Source organism: Ciconia boyciana, chromosome 2 (genome assembly GCF_034638445.1).
Source record: "Ciconia boyciana chromosome 2, ASM3463844v1, whole genome shotgun sequence".
Classification (NCBI taxonomy): Eukaryota; Metazoa; Chordata; class Aves; order Ciconiiformes; family Ciconiidae; genus Ciconia; species Ciconia boyciana.
In genome coordinates, this window is record NC_132935.1 from 163,289,883 (window position 1) to 163,305,061 (window position 15,179).

General features: G+C 47.9%; 1 protein-coding gene across 5 annotated transcripts; it reads right to left on the bottom strand.

Annotated features, from left to right (window-relative positions):
• Positions 1-660: 660 nt before the first annotated feature.
• Positions 661-14,991, bottom strand: MYD88 (MYD88 innate immune signal transduction adaptor). Of its 5 annotated transcripts, none has more exons than XM_072854792.1 (6): positions 14,556-14,991; positions 9,524-9,655; positions 7,531-7,711; positions 6,370-6,461; positions 4,314-4,373; positions 662-2,382 (listed from the first exon to the last, which is right to left on the bottom strand). In XM_072854792.1, the coding sequence occupies exons 1-6, from the start codon at positions 14,911-14,913 to the stop codon at positions 2,372-2,374; spliced, it is 834 nt and encodes a 277-aa protein (XP_072710893.1). In that variant the 5' UTR covers positions 14,914-14,991; the 3' UTR covers positions 662-2,371. The 5 variants fall into 5 exon arrangements, with proteins under 5 accessions (XP_072710889.1, XP_072710893.1, XP_072710892.1 ...); XM_072854791.1 differs by having other exon boundaries at positions 662-2,453; XM_072854790.1 differs by having other exon boundaries at positions 4,199-4,373.
• Positions 14,992-15,179: the final 188 nt, after the last annotated feature.

Consider the following 15,179-nt stretch of genomic DNA (forward strand, 5'->3'; position numbering starts at 1 on the left):
AAAGACATTACTTCACATGCTTTATAGGGAATATTGTCCTGCAGGCGGCTTAGTGTATAGCCTCTCCTGTTGTGAAGTGCAGCTCATCCTTGGCCTCCAGAAATTCCTTCCAACCAAAACTTCCGTGGTTCAGTGATCCTTTGTCTTTTCCTGTGGCAGGGCCTTCGCCGGACAGCTGCTGGGTTTGTTAAGTTATTTCCCTGTCTTGGACTGACTCTGAGCCAAAGGAAATAAAGCTGGCAAAATCCTCCAGATCGCTGCACTGCAATATATCCCGTGCCGGGGCCTCTAGAAAGGACGTGGAGTAGGAGCTCACCATCCAGCATCCCTGCTTGCTGGGGGCGGACAGCGGAAGCCTTGGCTCCATCCCCTCTAGCCTGTTGGGTACCAGGACTGAAGCAGGTCCAGGATGGCGACACACAGACTGCAAAACCAAAAATGAGACCTGGAGAGGAACCACGCGTGTCTGAAGTACGATTCCTTGATAATTTTCCTCCTGACGTGACACAATTCTACCTCTCCCTCTTCCAGGGATGGACAAAAAGCTCCCCTGAGGAAGCTGTTTAGGCAAAACAAGAAAACAAAAAAGAACTAGCCCGAATTATTTCTCACTAACACTTCACTTTGAGACCTGGTATTTATTCTCTGATGCCCAAGACGGAGATTCAGCCTGCTGGGTTTTAATTCTTTATTTTAAAATGTTTTCACAAGTAGCAAAAGTTTGGGGTTTTGAGGAGGAAAAAAACACAGAATCATTGACTGTTTTCAGAATGGCTATAAAACACATACGCTTTTACAAAGATTTGTGTCAGGATAGAAAGTAATATAAATATCTATGTATATATATAAAAATAAATGATTTGGTACTAACAGATTCAACTAGGACAATTTCAGTGAGGGAAAGAAACAAAATGGAAAAAAATGTAACATCACAATTTTGTAATTTTAAAGGTGTTAAAAATTTTGACCTTCCACTGAGCATGAAAGAGGGGAGGAGAACCACAATTGCCACTGAAATGTGTTTACAATAACTAGATTTTATATCATTCATAGATGTCACACTTCATCAAGTCACCGTGACAAGACAGATATGAAAATGTCAGAAGTGCATAAACTCTGTTTTTTGCATAGAAGAGGATACATATGTAAAGCACGTATTTTATGTTTTAGGGCTGTTATCTCACTTTACCCCAAAATAATTATTTTAGCCTACAAGATAATTGTAACTGCTTGTAAGAAAGCAACAGTCTGACAACAGTAATATTTGCCCGGCATCCGAGCCAGGCAGACAGAAGGGCTGCGGCACAGAGAGCTGGGTGATAACGAGATCTCACCGAAGCACTGACATCTTTCACAATTATTTGGAATATTGCATTTATCTACTGGAAGTCAGCTCTTGTCTTTCCCTTGCAGAAGCAGCACTTTCCCTGTTCAGCAATCACCAGATCATCTCCTACAAAGCTGACTATTATTTTTGCTGCTGTTCTTTTTTCCTCATTTGCCACATCCCATGTCCCAAACCACCCATCAGGACTCGCGCAGAAGACACCGCACGAGGTTCAATCTGCCAAAATGCTCACTATTTTTGGTATAGCCTCCTCAGAAGAGGGTGCAAGGAGCAGAGGAAGAAAAACCACTCCTCTTCTCCATCCCGGACCCCGCCCGTGACAGCGGGTCAGCGTGCAGCTGGTCCATCCCTGCGTCTCTCCTCCATCCCCATCCCACCCAGCGGGCAGGATCCCTCCCAGGGTGCCAGCACGGGCCATTGCCTCCCTCTAGCGTCTGCAGCTCGGCCTCCTCTGCCTGTGCTCTCCCTTAATTAGTTACCAGAGTCCTTTCAGCTCTCGAAACAAGAGGAACCTGGTTTGGTCCTGTGCGTAATGACCCATAATTAATGTTTATAGACACTCCAGAGTATGAGAATTCACCAAGCCTCAGGAGCGCCTGGGGATCAAGCAGCCTCCAGAAACTCTTCTATAATTAACATTTAACAATTATGCATAAACCCCGAGGCAAGCAGCTGTCTCCGCTTCTGCAGGAGAGGCCTGAGGGCGATAGGACATGAAGACGAACTATTTAGAAATCCATCATCAGCTTAACTTTTCTCCTCCCATGCCCACGGACTTCTCACTTGTTCTAGCAAGACAGAGAGGTGCAAACGTCACCTTGGCACGATGGCAGCAGTTACATTTGTAGGAGGGACTGAAAAACACCCAGCTCGTGGGCCTATCCAAAAACGTCCCCTGACGCTTGCGGGAGGCGTGTGAAGAAGCTTCACCATGTTCAGGTCAAGGGCTGGCTGCTCTCAGCCCGGAGGAACCAGCAGCGGCACGTGGACAGGACTTCACAGCACCCCCTGGTAAGGGACCATTCATTGACAGGCTGGGGGAGGAAAAGGCAAGAGCACACGTTTCTGTCTGCACCTCAGCCCTGATAATGCTTTAAAACAAATCCTAAAAGAAAAAAAAAAAATCACATCCACTTGCAACCCTAAAAATGTAAACTAGTAAAACATTAAGCCATAAAATCAACATGAGTCAGTGGCTGAAGTAATGAACAAAGTGCCAGAGTTCAAGCAACTGCAGATACATAAGCAAGATTCTTCTCTTCCCAATTTAAAAAGTAAATATTTACTGTAAATCTGTTTAACACACCAACGGGTCACTTTAAAGCACGACTTTGGGCAGAACTCTTGCCCCTCACCCCTAAGCACTGAGAACGGATGAGATCCACCAGGCACTCTGCAGGATTCAAGGCTAAGTCTCACAAGCACAGCAATATCAATGTTGCTCCTAGCCTTAGTCACAGAAACACATTAATGATCACGGGGTTTATTAAAATATGCTCTTTCCTATTAATGTTTCCTATTTTAAATAGCCCAATCGATAATTTGATACACTCTTTATTCAATATTTATCCCTGTACCTTTGAGGCATCCCAAAAGCTCATGTGTTTTGGAAGGCTCTTAAAGGTGAAACAATTTAAGATCTGGACCCACTTATGTGCACAGCTCTGTTCCTGGTCAGGTCAATGAGCAACAGGACCCCACACTTTGTGTAGTGAGGACTTTCACTGAAAATATGTATTTCAAGACTGAATTTCTACTAAAGAAAGGCTCTATTGTAAACCTTTAATAAGATCTGTGAATATAAAATGCTGGTATAAGGTCGCTTAATCAAATGTGACCTGAACAGAGACAGACTTGACCAACATGGTAGAGTGTCTTTCCTTACACTTCTTGCTTTCAACAAGGAAAAAGTAATTATGGCAAATCTGAGGGACTGCCCCAGAAAATACTAGTGACAAGGGATTTACCCTGTAAATGAACGTGGGACAGGAATATTGTGATATAACTTGAGGAGGGAAACATCCACAGAAAATAAACCAAGCTCAGTAATTCTGCATTAATTATACTTACAAGGATAATTGCTCTAATTTTGCAGATACTGCTAAGAACAATGGGAGACCCATTCATTTCTTTGCAATGCTTTAACAATTAAAATACACTTCTGCTTTTCTCAAAACAAAGACCAAAGGAGACCGTCTACCCTCAGAACAAGTGTGGGCCAGGGAGAGCCCACACGCATTCCCTCGCGCTGCCCAGCAGCAGGGCTGGAGCGCAGGGCAGGGGACATCGTCCCTGGCAGGGCAGGCTGGGCCCCGCTGACCAGGTTGCCAAAATAAGTCATTCTCATGGCACTGGTCATTCACGAAGCAGGAAACAGAGTCTGAAACCTCAGTTCCTGCAGATCACCAGGCAGCCATGGGATTTCACTGGAATTTAAAAAAAACCACCAATCCTAGACGTTACTATAGCCATTAAATTGCTTTTAAAGTAATAGGAAATATTTGTTTAAGAAAGCCTGCAGTTTGAGGCTCTGAGGTCTTACTAAAAGCTTCAATAGAGCCTTCTTGTATTAGACGCTCAGTCTTTAAACGTATATTTTCTATATTTTCAGTGAAAGTGCTTACTACACAAAGTGCTGGATGCTGCTGCTCACTGACTTGAGCAGGAACATCCACACAGTTGCTTTATTTCCCCTTCCAAGTTATAAAAAAGTGCTAAAGAAAATTCTTTGCTCCCGGTCGCAGGCTCCAAACACCAATTGCAAGGATCCAGGTTCTGAAGTGGTAAAAGACCCTGCGTGAACGACACCACGGTCCGAAGGCACAGCCAGGATAGATTACAAAAGAGCACCTAGCTCTCATGACTTTGCATCACGGCAGCATGAGGGATTTTGCCAGTCTCATCCAGAACCATTTTTTGGTGCAAGGATTGGTGTAATCGCAAATTGTAATGAACCGTAAGATACTTGGAAACTCGTTCTTCATGGTTTTGCACTTGACTGGAATCAGCCGTTTGAGACGAGCACCTGAAAGACAGGTCACACAGGCAGAGGATTACACAGAGCCACAGTCAGATCCTCTACCCATTTTCTCCCCACAGCAGCACACACATCACAAGATCCAGGTTTGCTCCTGATCTTCTGTCACCTCATTATAATGCAACTACCTCTCACCCTGGAGAGCAAGTTTCTGAATCCCAAGCCCTCTGCTAAGAACATTTCACTCAAACGCGTAGCAGGGCCCCATCTAGCATGCGTAGGGCGGCTTGCGCTGATGGGAGTGATAAAGGCCTAATGAACTGCAGACGTAAAAGAACAGAGCCCAGTTTCTTGTGGAATGCAAACCGGAGTATACAGTCCTGACTACTTCCAGGTGTGTATGAAGAGAAAATTGAGAGACTAAGCTGCTTCTAGATGGTCAGCTTTGCTGGGTTACCTCTCATTCTTTTTCCTCCTACCCTGATTCACTCAGACTGCAGACAGTACCCACCGATTACAAGGGGCTGCGAGGAATCACTCCGCTAACATGAACTGCTTTTTTTGAGGCATGCACAATATCAGACAACTCTCCCTGTGATTGCTGCTGCTTGAAGGAGCAGCTCTTCTAAAGAGGAACCTCTCCCCTTGTAATTCTCCATAGGGACACCCGCTATCAGCCAAACTCTGCTGCCCAGTGCAAGAGGTGACACTGAGACCTGGATTAGGCAAGAAACCAAGATTTCATAACTGCAGCAGATGCTTAAGTAATCCATGGAGCTGCCAGAACTTGCCACCAAACCCTTCTGTGCGTTAGTTACCCCACGCAAACAAGTAACTCTGTGATTTCTGTAAGCCTGTACTTACACGGATGTTTTTACTGGTAGAGCTCAGGTCATTACAGATGGGCATTTCTTTTCCTGTTATTCTAATGAAAGATATGATGCCAACAAAAAACTGGTGAAGAACTAAAAGGACTTTGCTACAAATCTTGATGACTGGGGGCTGATGCAACATGCTAGGGGTGTTCAGTGGATTAACGGCCATCATATGAAATTATTGTGTCAAGGAAGACGGAGCTAATTCCTAGCTCTGCTACTGGCTTCCAGTTTAACCTCTGGCATGTCACTTATAATACCATGTCAGATACTTCATCGAGAAAAGATACTTTACATGCAGACGCTCCTACACATACTACATATCCTCCATACTATTAGGCTGTGCTGCACTTACTCCCCAGCAACACACACAAGTGTAGGATAACTAATGGTTAGAGAGAAGCAATCTGAACAGACTTGACAGAAGTAAATCGATGGCTTTTCAATTCAGAACAAAATATGTAACAGATTTTTCCAATCTAAGTTGAACATTCATTCCGTATTTTGTTTACCTAGCCACAATACTCAAGGATCTCTGCAAAAAGCTGCAGGTTCATTACCTGCTACCCTATTCCCAGCATTTACTCACATCCTGAATTTATTATACTTTTCTCTTTAGTAACGTATTTCCTGAATGGATCTTAAAGCACTTCACAAGCCTGACATGCAGTTGCAATGTCTCTGGAGCAGGCAGCGTTAGCCCACTTGACAGCTGGAGCACTGAAGCATCGACAGCTAAGCTTCTTGCTTGCAGTCATGCAGAAGGTCAACGGCAGGGCAAGGAACCAAGTCTGGGTCCCTGCCTGCACAACAAAATTATAAAGCCACCGTTAGCTTTAATGGCTGCTTCTAATAGCGATAAATCTCTGTGTGCTTAGTGAAGGGCATTACACCCACAGCAAGCCCTGTGCCTGGGTGGACTTTCACACACGTGAAACGTAGGTCCGTGGTGAGAACTCAGGTCTGAGACCGAGTTACCGGTTCTGTTATTTATTTTCTCCCTTCTCACCTGTATTTATCTAATCTGTTTAAACACATCTGAGACTACCCCTCATTCTGCATTTGTGCAGTGCCCAATAGTACAGCACTGATCTCAGCTGGAGGTGTTACTGTAACAAAAATTATAACATTGATATGCAATTTTAAATGGGATATTTGTGAGATCTTACCTGGGGAAAGACTAAGAGCAAATTTGGTCTGAAAATCACATTCATCACTTTCCAGGTAATCATCTGAAATGACGACCACCATCCTCCGACACCTGAAAATAGAGAAGTCAGGGGAGAAAAAAATAAAATGTCAACAGAGATACTTCTCATTCTCACTGGTAGAAGTATGTATTCCTTTGAATTGCTCCAGTGGAGAAATGAACCCACCAGCGGTGTTCCAGCAGGAATTAACTACAGAGCAAGAACTACTGACAGACAGATAGCTACGTTACACATAAAAACCTGATTACGGATACACACTCATATACTAAAAATGAAGAAATAGGAAAGTCCAGATTGTCTGTACAATCTTTATTTGATCCTCTGTCTATATATTACAAATAATGCCATCTTAATTATCTGCTTACATGTTGCCTTTATTGACTGAGCATAACTGGTACTTTTTAATATAAGAATGAACTGGACAGAGCTTTATTGTACTCATATTACTGTGAATTCACCTGGCTTCATAAGTTTGAGCTTTATTCTCCAATTTGTTGCTTACATTCATTTGAGGTTTCTGGTTGTAAACTACATGTTAGGTTCTGTAGGGAAGACTATGCTGTACAACAGCCAGGACAGCGAGGCCTTATGAGGGCATCTGTTAACGCCGAGCTACCTCCCTCTGAAAGGCTGATGTTTAAAACCCAAACACCTGCCTTGGGATTTTTCACTCTCTATCTCAGGAGCTGCTTTATGTTCCACAGCTCCCACCATGCCCGAGTCCCACATAGGTCTGAAGGATCCTTGAAGTCAGTGCCAGAGCCAACACCAGTGCTGTCCCCTCAAACTCCAAACTGTGGGGTGGAGCTAACTCAGCCTGGAGCTGTATTCATTTCCAGATCACCTCCACGGATGTGACTGCAGGATAATCCAGCCAAGAGAAAAAGCATCAAACGTAAGCAGCACCACTATAGTGGCATCTTCCTTGTGAACACAATGAAGCAACATGTTTGGGAACGCTCGAGTCTTCCTTCTGGAGCCAAGAGCATAAAACAAACCCCATGAAGACATCCTTGTGGATTTTTGCTGCTTCACTGGCACCACACTGCAGACATCATGGTAAAATGAACGTAATGTTCCATTACACTCAGCTGTCCCAAACAGCCACGGGTCACTTACCTCCTTTCTATAAGTTCTCCGCTGATGGACCACACACACGTTCCTGGCAAGACATCCCGATCAAATACACAGAGCTTCAGTTTGAACTCTGTTTGTTCCAGCTCCCTGATCATCTCCTGGACAAACTGAAGGTCTTTCTGACAGTAGCAGATGAAGGCATCAAACATCTCTGTTCCATTCCCTGAAACCATTAAAAATTTAGCTGTCATCTTCTACTATAAATGAAGTTAACTCCTGTAGTGAACTTCTACTAGCTGCCACAGACTTTGACTCAGAATCAGGAGCTCTGACAGACAAGCTCTGGCCAAACTTGTGAAGGTAATTTAACATTTTACCAGACCAGCTACCCTTCAGCCCAGACTCATGTCCATAATAGGGCTGGCAGGAGGTAACACGTCTGCCTTGACCGCTTTGTTCCACAGTCCAGGCTATTCGCATAAACCCACGTTGGCTGGCAGTGGTTAGGGAAGGGCAGCTGAGATGCAGACATGCAAAATCTGCAGAGGCAGTAACATCCAGCCACAGGGAAGGCGGCGGAGACAGAGTCTGGGAAGAATTAAAGGGAGCAGAGTACCCCAGAGGATGCAACTCCGAGCCCCGATGCTCTGGGAATTCACTGGAAGTTACGCATCTAAAATATCCTTGTAGCTCTGGGTCCTAGTTCTCTAGTTCAGGTCACAGAGATTCAAACTTCCCAACCAAAACCTTCCTGCAGGCCCTTCATCCAGCAACATCCTGACATCTGCTGTCCGTTGAGCTATGAGGTAGGCCTTGAAATTTGGAACCTGCAGTTTTTATGGCTAAGAGGTCGAACTTGGGTACCTGAAGTCATATCCTAAGTAAATGGCCCTGTTTCCCAAAGACGTTAATGGCTGGCAGCTCTTGTTTATTTAGCAGTTATCCAAGTATTAAAGTGCTGTATTTTAAGGGCAATGTCTCTCATAATTAAGTGCCTTAATACTGCTGGATGGTTTTCCACTGTGTTATTTTTTTTCCCATATCAATGTGACTACATATATTTTCAAGTCTTTATGCCAGTTAAAGCCTACCACAGTGAAAAAATAGGTCAGACTCTAAAAGCTGCTGAGAAAAGTATCAACCCGGCAGGCAGATCCAGCCCAAGAAGCATCCAGTCAAGCAGAAGGGTAACTGGCTGCCAGGTCAATCAAACTGAGGGTACTGCTTTAGGGGTACAGTACTAACTTCGGGGTCACATCAGGCAAAGCTGCCATGTACAAACACCAGCATACTGGTCTATGGACATTTGGGGAGGGTTAATGATGTCCCCACATCCAGCAAAGGTGGCCACCCAAAGTCGGACTCGCCAGAGGAGCATCCGAAGAGGTGAGCTGACGTGTATCCATTCAGCCTCGGCTGCTGCTCTGTCTGTCACAGAAACTTATAGGCTGTCCGCTTCCTCAGCCCACAGCTGCACACGCAGCCCAGCATGCCATTGCACACGCACGTGGCTGCACATGCAGAGCTGCGTGCACAGCCCAGCAAGCACACACACAGAGAACTGTGTTTCCTCTCTCCCCCCGCTTCACACCCAGCCATACTTCAAACCCTGCTTCCTTTTTATTCAAGGTGGTTACATCTGCTGAAGACAGGGCAGCGTAGCCAAAGCAATCAGCTCTGACATCCTTCCCCCTCGACGCCAGCCCGCTGTACTTTCAGCAGCTGTTGCTCTGTGCCAGGCTGTGCTAAAGGACACATTTTTGGGAAGTCTCTTCCCACATGTGTCCAGTGAGCTCTGTGCCAGCCTGTTTCTGGGTACGGCGCTCCCTGGAATTGCTTCTCCTCTCTGCCCTAGGGAATAGGAAAACTGAAAGTGCCTCCAGACTACCAGCTAAAGCATTCTGGCCTAGGCTGTGAAAAGTCACAGGGAGTAAGGAAAGCAAACAGGTTTTCTGTACTTCTCACAGGGATCTGCTACAGCTGAAGGCAATTCCAACACGAGGTACCACCCAGCACTGTAATCACGGATGCTTACCGTACGGATCGTCCCTGGTGGTGATGCCCATCAGTTCTGACGTCTTCGGCACGCTGCTGTCTACTGCTGGCACTTGAAGCGGCTGGTCAGCCTGCTCCTGCTTCCTTTGTAAGTACTTCTTACAGTCCTCCTCTGCAAAAACACACAACCAATGCGAGAGGCTCCTGTGACGGTGGTTTTACACTGCTGGAGTTCTTTAGAAGAGGAATAGCTATTTCATGGGTCAGGGATATTAGAGGGAAAACCCCTGTCTGGTTTTTGGTACCTGTTTATGGACCTGATGTCCTGGAATTGCTCTCACCCCTTTTCAAACCTCTTGATGCTGCCTCCACCGCGTCCTCTAACAATTAATTCCTGAAGCTCACTCTTGCTGTGTGAAGAAGTACTTTCTTTTATTTGTTTTAAACCTATCTCCTCCTATTATCCTTAGTTCTAGTATATCCCAGTACACTTTAAGCAGCATGCATCATGTGCGTAACAGGTCTCAACTCCGCTGTCTGCTCTCATTGTTATGCATTCTGGAGTATTTAAAATCATCAAATAAGTGTGGGGGGGTGTGTCTCAATTAGAAGTCTTCATATTGTCTTTTACTAATAAATGTAGACACACACTAGCTGAGTCGCACTGCAGGTGACGATGAGTACACACACCCACCACATACAGGAGGACCACGTAATGTCCTAGCGAGCCCCTAGAATGGGCTTTAGGTTGTGCAACAACTAGTGGAGATCCTCCTTAGCTGAGGCAGAGGGGGCGCGTACATCCCCTCTGGGATAACTGCAGGGCAAGCAGGCCTGTCACGGTTGCTGCTGTGAACTTCCCAAACAGGACGGTGATGGACACGGATCTATTATAAACAGATTTTGTTTAAAAATGAATGATAACTCTAAATGTAAAGTCTTTGGAGAAGTGACAAGAAACCCTGCAGCCTCTGCCACTCTGCAATATGCAATTACAGAAGAACTTGAAAGTAAAAGGAGATGTGAAACCAGGAATTAACAAAAAGATGAAACTCCCTAGAGCCTTCTCCTTTACTTAAAATGAAATAAAACAAAAATACAAGTATCAATCAGGAAAGTACTGATCACTTAGAGGGTTTGGCTGGCACAGTGGCAGAGATCTCTGGTACAACAGCAGTAGGAGAGTAAAGGATCTCCTGGAAGTGCAGGGTGCGGGGGAGAGCCCGGTAAGCACTGCTGTAACACAGCCCTCATCGGTAAGGAGTGGGTCTGGAGGAAGCCCAGCTCCTGAAGCCCCATCCTCTGCTTCTATCTCATAGTTTTGCATCTCGTGACTGGATTACCCCACTCTAATAAAGCGTCGGATCTGATCAAAGCTTTTCTTGAGGCTGAGGCACTCCCAATCTGCCTCTCTCCTCCCCCTTCCTCCCCAGTCCTGCAGCGGAGAGAAGAATCAGCCGCGTTCTCGACCAGCCAGAACGTTCCAATTTCAGGTCTTTCCTCACTAAAGCACAAACTGTTGTGCTGCCAGCTGCCTGTTGCCGTGAGGTATGTACATTTCGTGTCAGGTAAGTCAGTGTCCTTGAAATCATGATTAAAGCCACTCTGAATTGGCCAATGGGTTCAGAAGCTCCACGGGAAGGACTAGCACGCAGGCACCACCTTACCTGCGCCTTGGTCCCGTAGGTAGCCAGCTTCGCCATCCAAAATATTGCTGAACAGGCAAGAACAGGCAACTATTTAAAGACATACTAATACTAGTGCTCAACACAGAAATGTTCCTTTTAAGTGTATTTGCTCCCCATCTTCTCTCCTTGTTTCTCCCACCTGCACAAGTGGCATCTACACTGGCCTGACCTGTGTTTTTCTAGGCTGGTGCACGGAGCTCATCACCACACCACTCACGGCTGACACACAACACTCATTAACACAAGTGTTCTCCTGATTCATCTAGTCAAGCCTATGTGCACAGTTTTGATGGCATCATGCTGTAATCCCAGACCCCATTTATCCCTACAGGATAAACCTGAGAGCTGGGCAAAGCTTTCAAAACAAAACACCGGAGCCTCGTGGTTTTATTACAAGTGCAAACGAGGGACGCTATCGCACTGAAAGTGCCAGCAGGTCCAGTGAACGTGAAAGGATGAAAGACATTCAATAATTTGGCACGGATTAGTGCCCAGTTGGAAGCAGTGCCTGACTGTACAAGAAAAAGGATGCAAACCAACACAAAGTAGCAAGAAACTCCTCCAAGCTAAGTTTTCCCACTCCACCCAGCATCTAACACACACAGTACAGGCTTTACATTCCTCTAACGGTCAAACAAAAGCCTGAGATATTGGAGAGAAACAATAAAAACATGAAACCTAAAGTGCAAAATTATTAGCACGATGCAAAGATGGAGAAAACAGACCCGATCAAGCAAGAAAGCAGCATCTTTATAATGGGTCAGGGGGAAACAAATCATTGAGTTTCATCAGGAAAGAGCACAAACGTACCAAAGCAAAGAGCTGCACATCCCTGAAGATGATGGTACAACAAAATAAGATGCTGGGAAAGACCACACTTAGGGCAGATCTGCTAGGATGGAAAAGCTGCACCCTGCCAGTGTCTAGACTCCAGACAGTGTAACAGGAGAGCAGCTAAATGCAACCCCACTGTACAGAGCGGCCAAAAGGGGAACTATTCAAGGCTGTGGGAGACACCGATTTTTAGCGTCCCGAGCATAGCCAGGAATGGAGCACACCATGAGAAGAGAGGGAACTGGTTCTGCAGTAACCACAAACCAAACACGTCCTCTGGACCTGCACAGCACCAATGAGTTGTGTTCAACGGGGATGCTGTGTCCCAAAGAAGCTTGGCTCATCTGCCCACAAAAGGGCATCAGGTGGCATTTGGGAGAGCCCAGAGTGTCCAAGATATCTGTTATGGGCTACCAGGTGTGACACTGGACCTACAAATGACCTGTGTCCATCAGGAGGTAGGGGCCATGTGGGATACCCTGAGACCTCTCAAATGACTTGAGATGCCTTCGTGCAGACAGCTGAATTGTGCCCCAGATCTGCACGTCCTATAATGAAACCACAGCCTGCAGAAACCTCAATGCTGATGTTTTCTGATTCTGAGCTGAATCCCACTGCAGGAGCCCTAACAGCATAAACAAAGATACCCTTGGCATCAGGAAATACTGTGCGTAAGAGTGCACGCAATCGTCCATTTCCCTTTATGAGTGTAAATATCTCAAACTTCTGCAAGAGCTCATAGTGCTAGCAACAGGCCAGAGGCCCTAGCTGCAACCCTCAGCCAAAAATAATACAAGCGAGGAATGGCCACGCTGGGTCAGGCTGAGGGTCCATCCTGTCTCCAGCAGTGGTCAACAACAGATGCCTAGGGGAGAACATAAGGATAAAATAAGCATAGTGATATTTTCCTAAAATAATCTATCTTTTAGGTATAATCTACAATCTATTTTTATAATCTATCTTTTTGGACAATTTGCAGTTAGGGAATTTCCTGAGCCAGAGGCAATACTTTTATGGTGAATAGCCCTCAGTAGGTCTTTCTTCCACAAATTTATTGTCTCCTCTTATCAGCGTGACCCACCCCCGGGCTAAACTTGTGACTCTCCTGAAGCCCAGGTTCCTCCCACTCATTCTGCTGTTGTCTATTCAGGCTCTGACAAAGACCGTCCACCACATTCCTCTCCAGTGGGCCAGCTCCTGAATTCAGGGCCAGAAGCAGCCTGGGTGACGCCCAACGTTTTTGTGAAGCCCCAGCTCTCTTGCACAGCTGGAAGCTTCCGCTATTTGTTATGAACCTCTAGTCGGTGGATCACGAAGCACACGGATTTTTTTGTCTTTCCCAAAACAGGGTCTTCAGAGTGCGTTCTTGATTAGGAGGAATGGCAAGAGTATGGGAAAGTCCTCAATCGCTTCTTGGTCAGGCTACATACATACAGGCTACATAGATGAATTTCTACATCTTCACTTACCTCCATGAGTAACAGGAAATGAGATTTATTATTTCTTCATCACTAACCCAGTAAATCATATTATACAACACAGGACTTCAATGGAGTCTCTGGCTTTGGAAACCCCTTGGCAATGAATTTCCCCTTCTGATGACAACTGGCTTCCCTCTGAATTTCTGTGACCGTGAAGAATACGAGGAGTCTATAAAGACCAAGTTATCAAAACAGCACTAGGGCCTTCATACTTCTCACTGACCTATCTCAATTTTTTTCAGTTTGCAAGGAAATTTTTTTCCTCTCCATTATCCAGTTAATTAATTTTCCCTTCCATTATCCAGGTCCACACATCCCTCACCTCTCCCTGCAAGTATCTTCCTATCACGCTAGACGCACACATCATCATTTTCACACTGTCCCGTGTCCGTGCAAGCTGCCTCCTGGCTGACCTGGCCCAAAGCATCCTTTGACACGCAGAAACTTTATTATTGAAAGTCTGGGATAAGCGGAGGCTCCAGATTACTCTGCAAGGCTTACGGTTAGTGGAAATGAGGCTCCTATAAAACCACCGAGGAGGTCACTCCACGGTCTGGGAAGTGCTCTTCTGTTTGCGTGCAATTTTTTCTTAACATCACCTCCCCGGGCAGAGCAGCACAGACCAGCGTAAAGAGCATCCCCTCTCTCCCAGGCATCAAGGAAGCAGCGAGCTCAGGCGGGCCCTGCTGCCGCAGAGGGCGGCAAGAGCTGCACGCAGCCTCCCCGAGAGAAACCCCAGCCCAGAGCCCCGGCGAAAGACGCGGCCCCTCCGGCCCGGCCCGCAGCAGCCCCACGGAGCCACGGGCAGGCTCGGCCCCGCTCCCGTAGGAGCGCGGCCTGCGGACACCCGCGGGCTGCGGCAGGCCCTCGCTGCCTGAGGGCCGAGGGGCACCGCTCCGGCCTCGCTGTCGCCTCCCCGCCCTCGCCCTCCCTCACGCCGGGCCGGGGGCGCGGAGGGCTCCCCCCCTCCCAGGGCCGGGGGCGCGGGTCGGAGCCGGGCGGGCGCCCGCGGCCGCCCTGAGGGAAGGGGCGGCCCGGGAAGGGGTGTGGGGGTGCCGCCGCGCCTCACCCACGCTGTCGGCCAGGTCGAGGAGGACGTCGTGGCGACCCAGGCGGCGCAGGAGGTCGAGGAGGCGGCCGACGGTGGCGCCGCCGGGGCAGCGGCACTGCCAGTCCTCCAGCAGGGCGGCGGTGGGGTCGGGCCGCGCTTCCAGCCGCCGGATCTCCAGGTACTCGCAGCCCAGCTCCTCCGCCAGCGCCGTCCAGTCGGCGGCCGCCGCCGCCCGCGGGTTGAGGTAGAGGCCGAGGCGGCGCCGCACGCTGTAGTTGAGCGCTACCATGGGCACGGCGTGGAGGTCGGGCGGCGACGGGACGGCGACGGGGCTGGAGCCGAGGCCGGGATCGGGGCCCGCCGGCGCCGTGGCCATGGCCGCGCCGCTCTCGTAACTTCCCCCCGCGCTCCCGCGGCCCTTTCGCTTCCCGCCTCGCCCCGCCTCGCCGCCGCCGCCGCCGGGCTCTGCCCGCCCTCCCGCCGCGGGGAGCGGGGCGGCTCTCGGGGTGCGCGGGGCAGGGCTTTTCCCGCTGCCTGCGCGGACGCTGGGCTTTCTCCACAGGAGGCAAGCGGGGCTGCTTTACCGCCCGGCCCCTCGGCTCCGCGCCTTCCTTTACGGAGCCGTGGGGCAGCCCCGGCGGG

Excerpts from the sequence above, each read along its gene's own strand:
- MYD88 (XM_072854788.1), bottom strand. The coding sequence starts at position 14,913 with ATGGCCACGGCGCCGGCGGGCCCCGATCCCGGCCTCGGCTCCAGCCCC. Across the intron at positions 9,656-14,555 it reads CGACCTGGCCGACAGCGTGG|AGGAGGACTGTAAGAAGTAC; the intron begins GTGAGGCGCGGC and ends GTGTTTTTGCAG. Across the intron at positions 6,462-7,530 it reads GGAGAACTTATAGAAAGGAG|GTGTCGGAGGATGGTGGTCG; the intron begins GTAAGTGACCCG and ends CTCTATTTTCAG.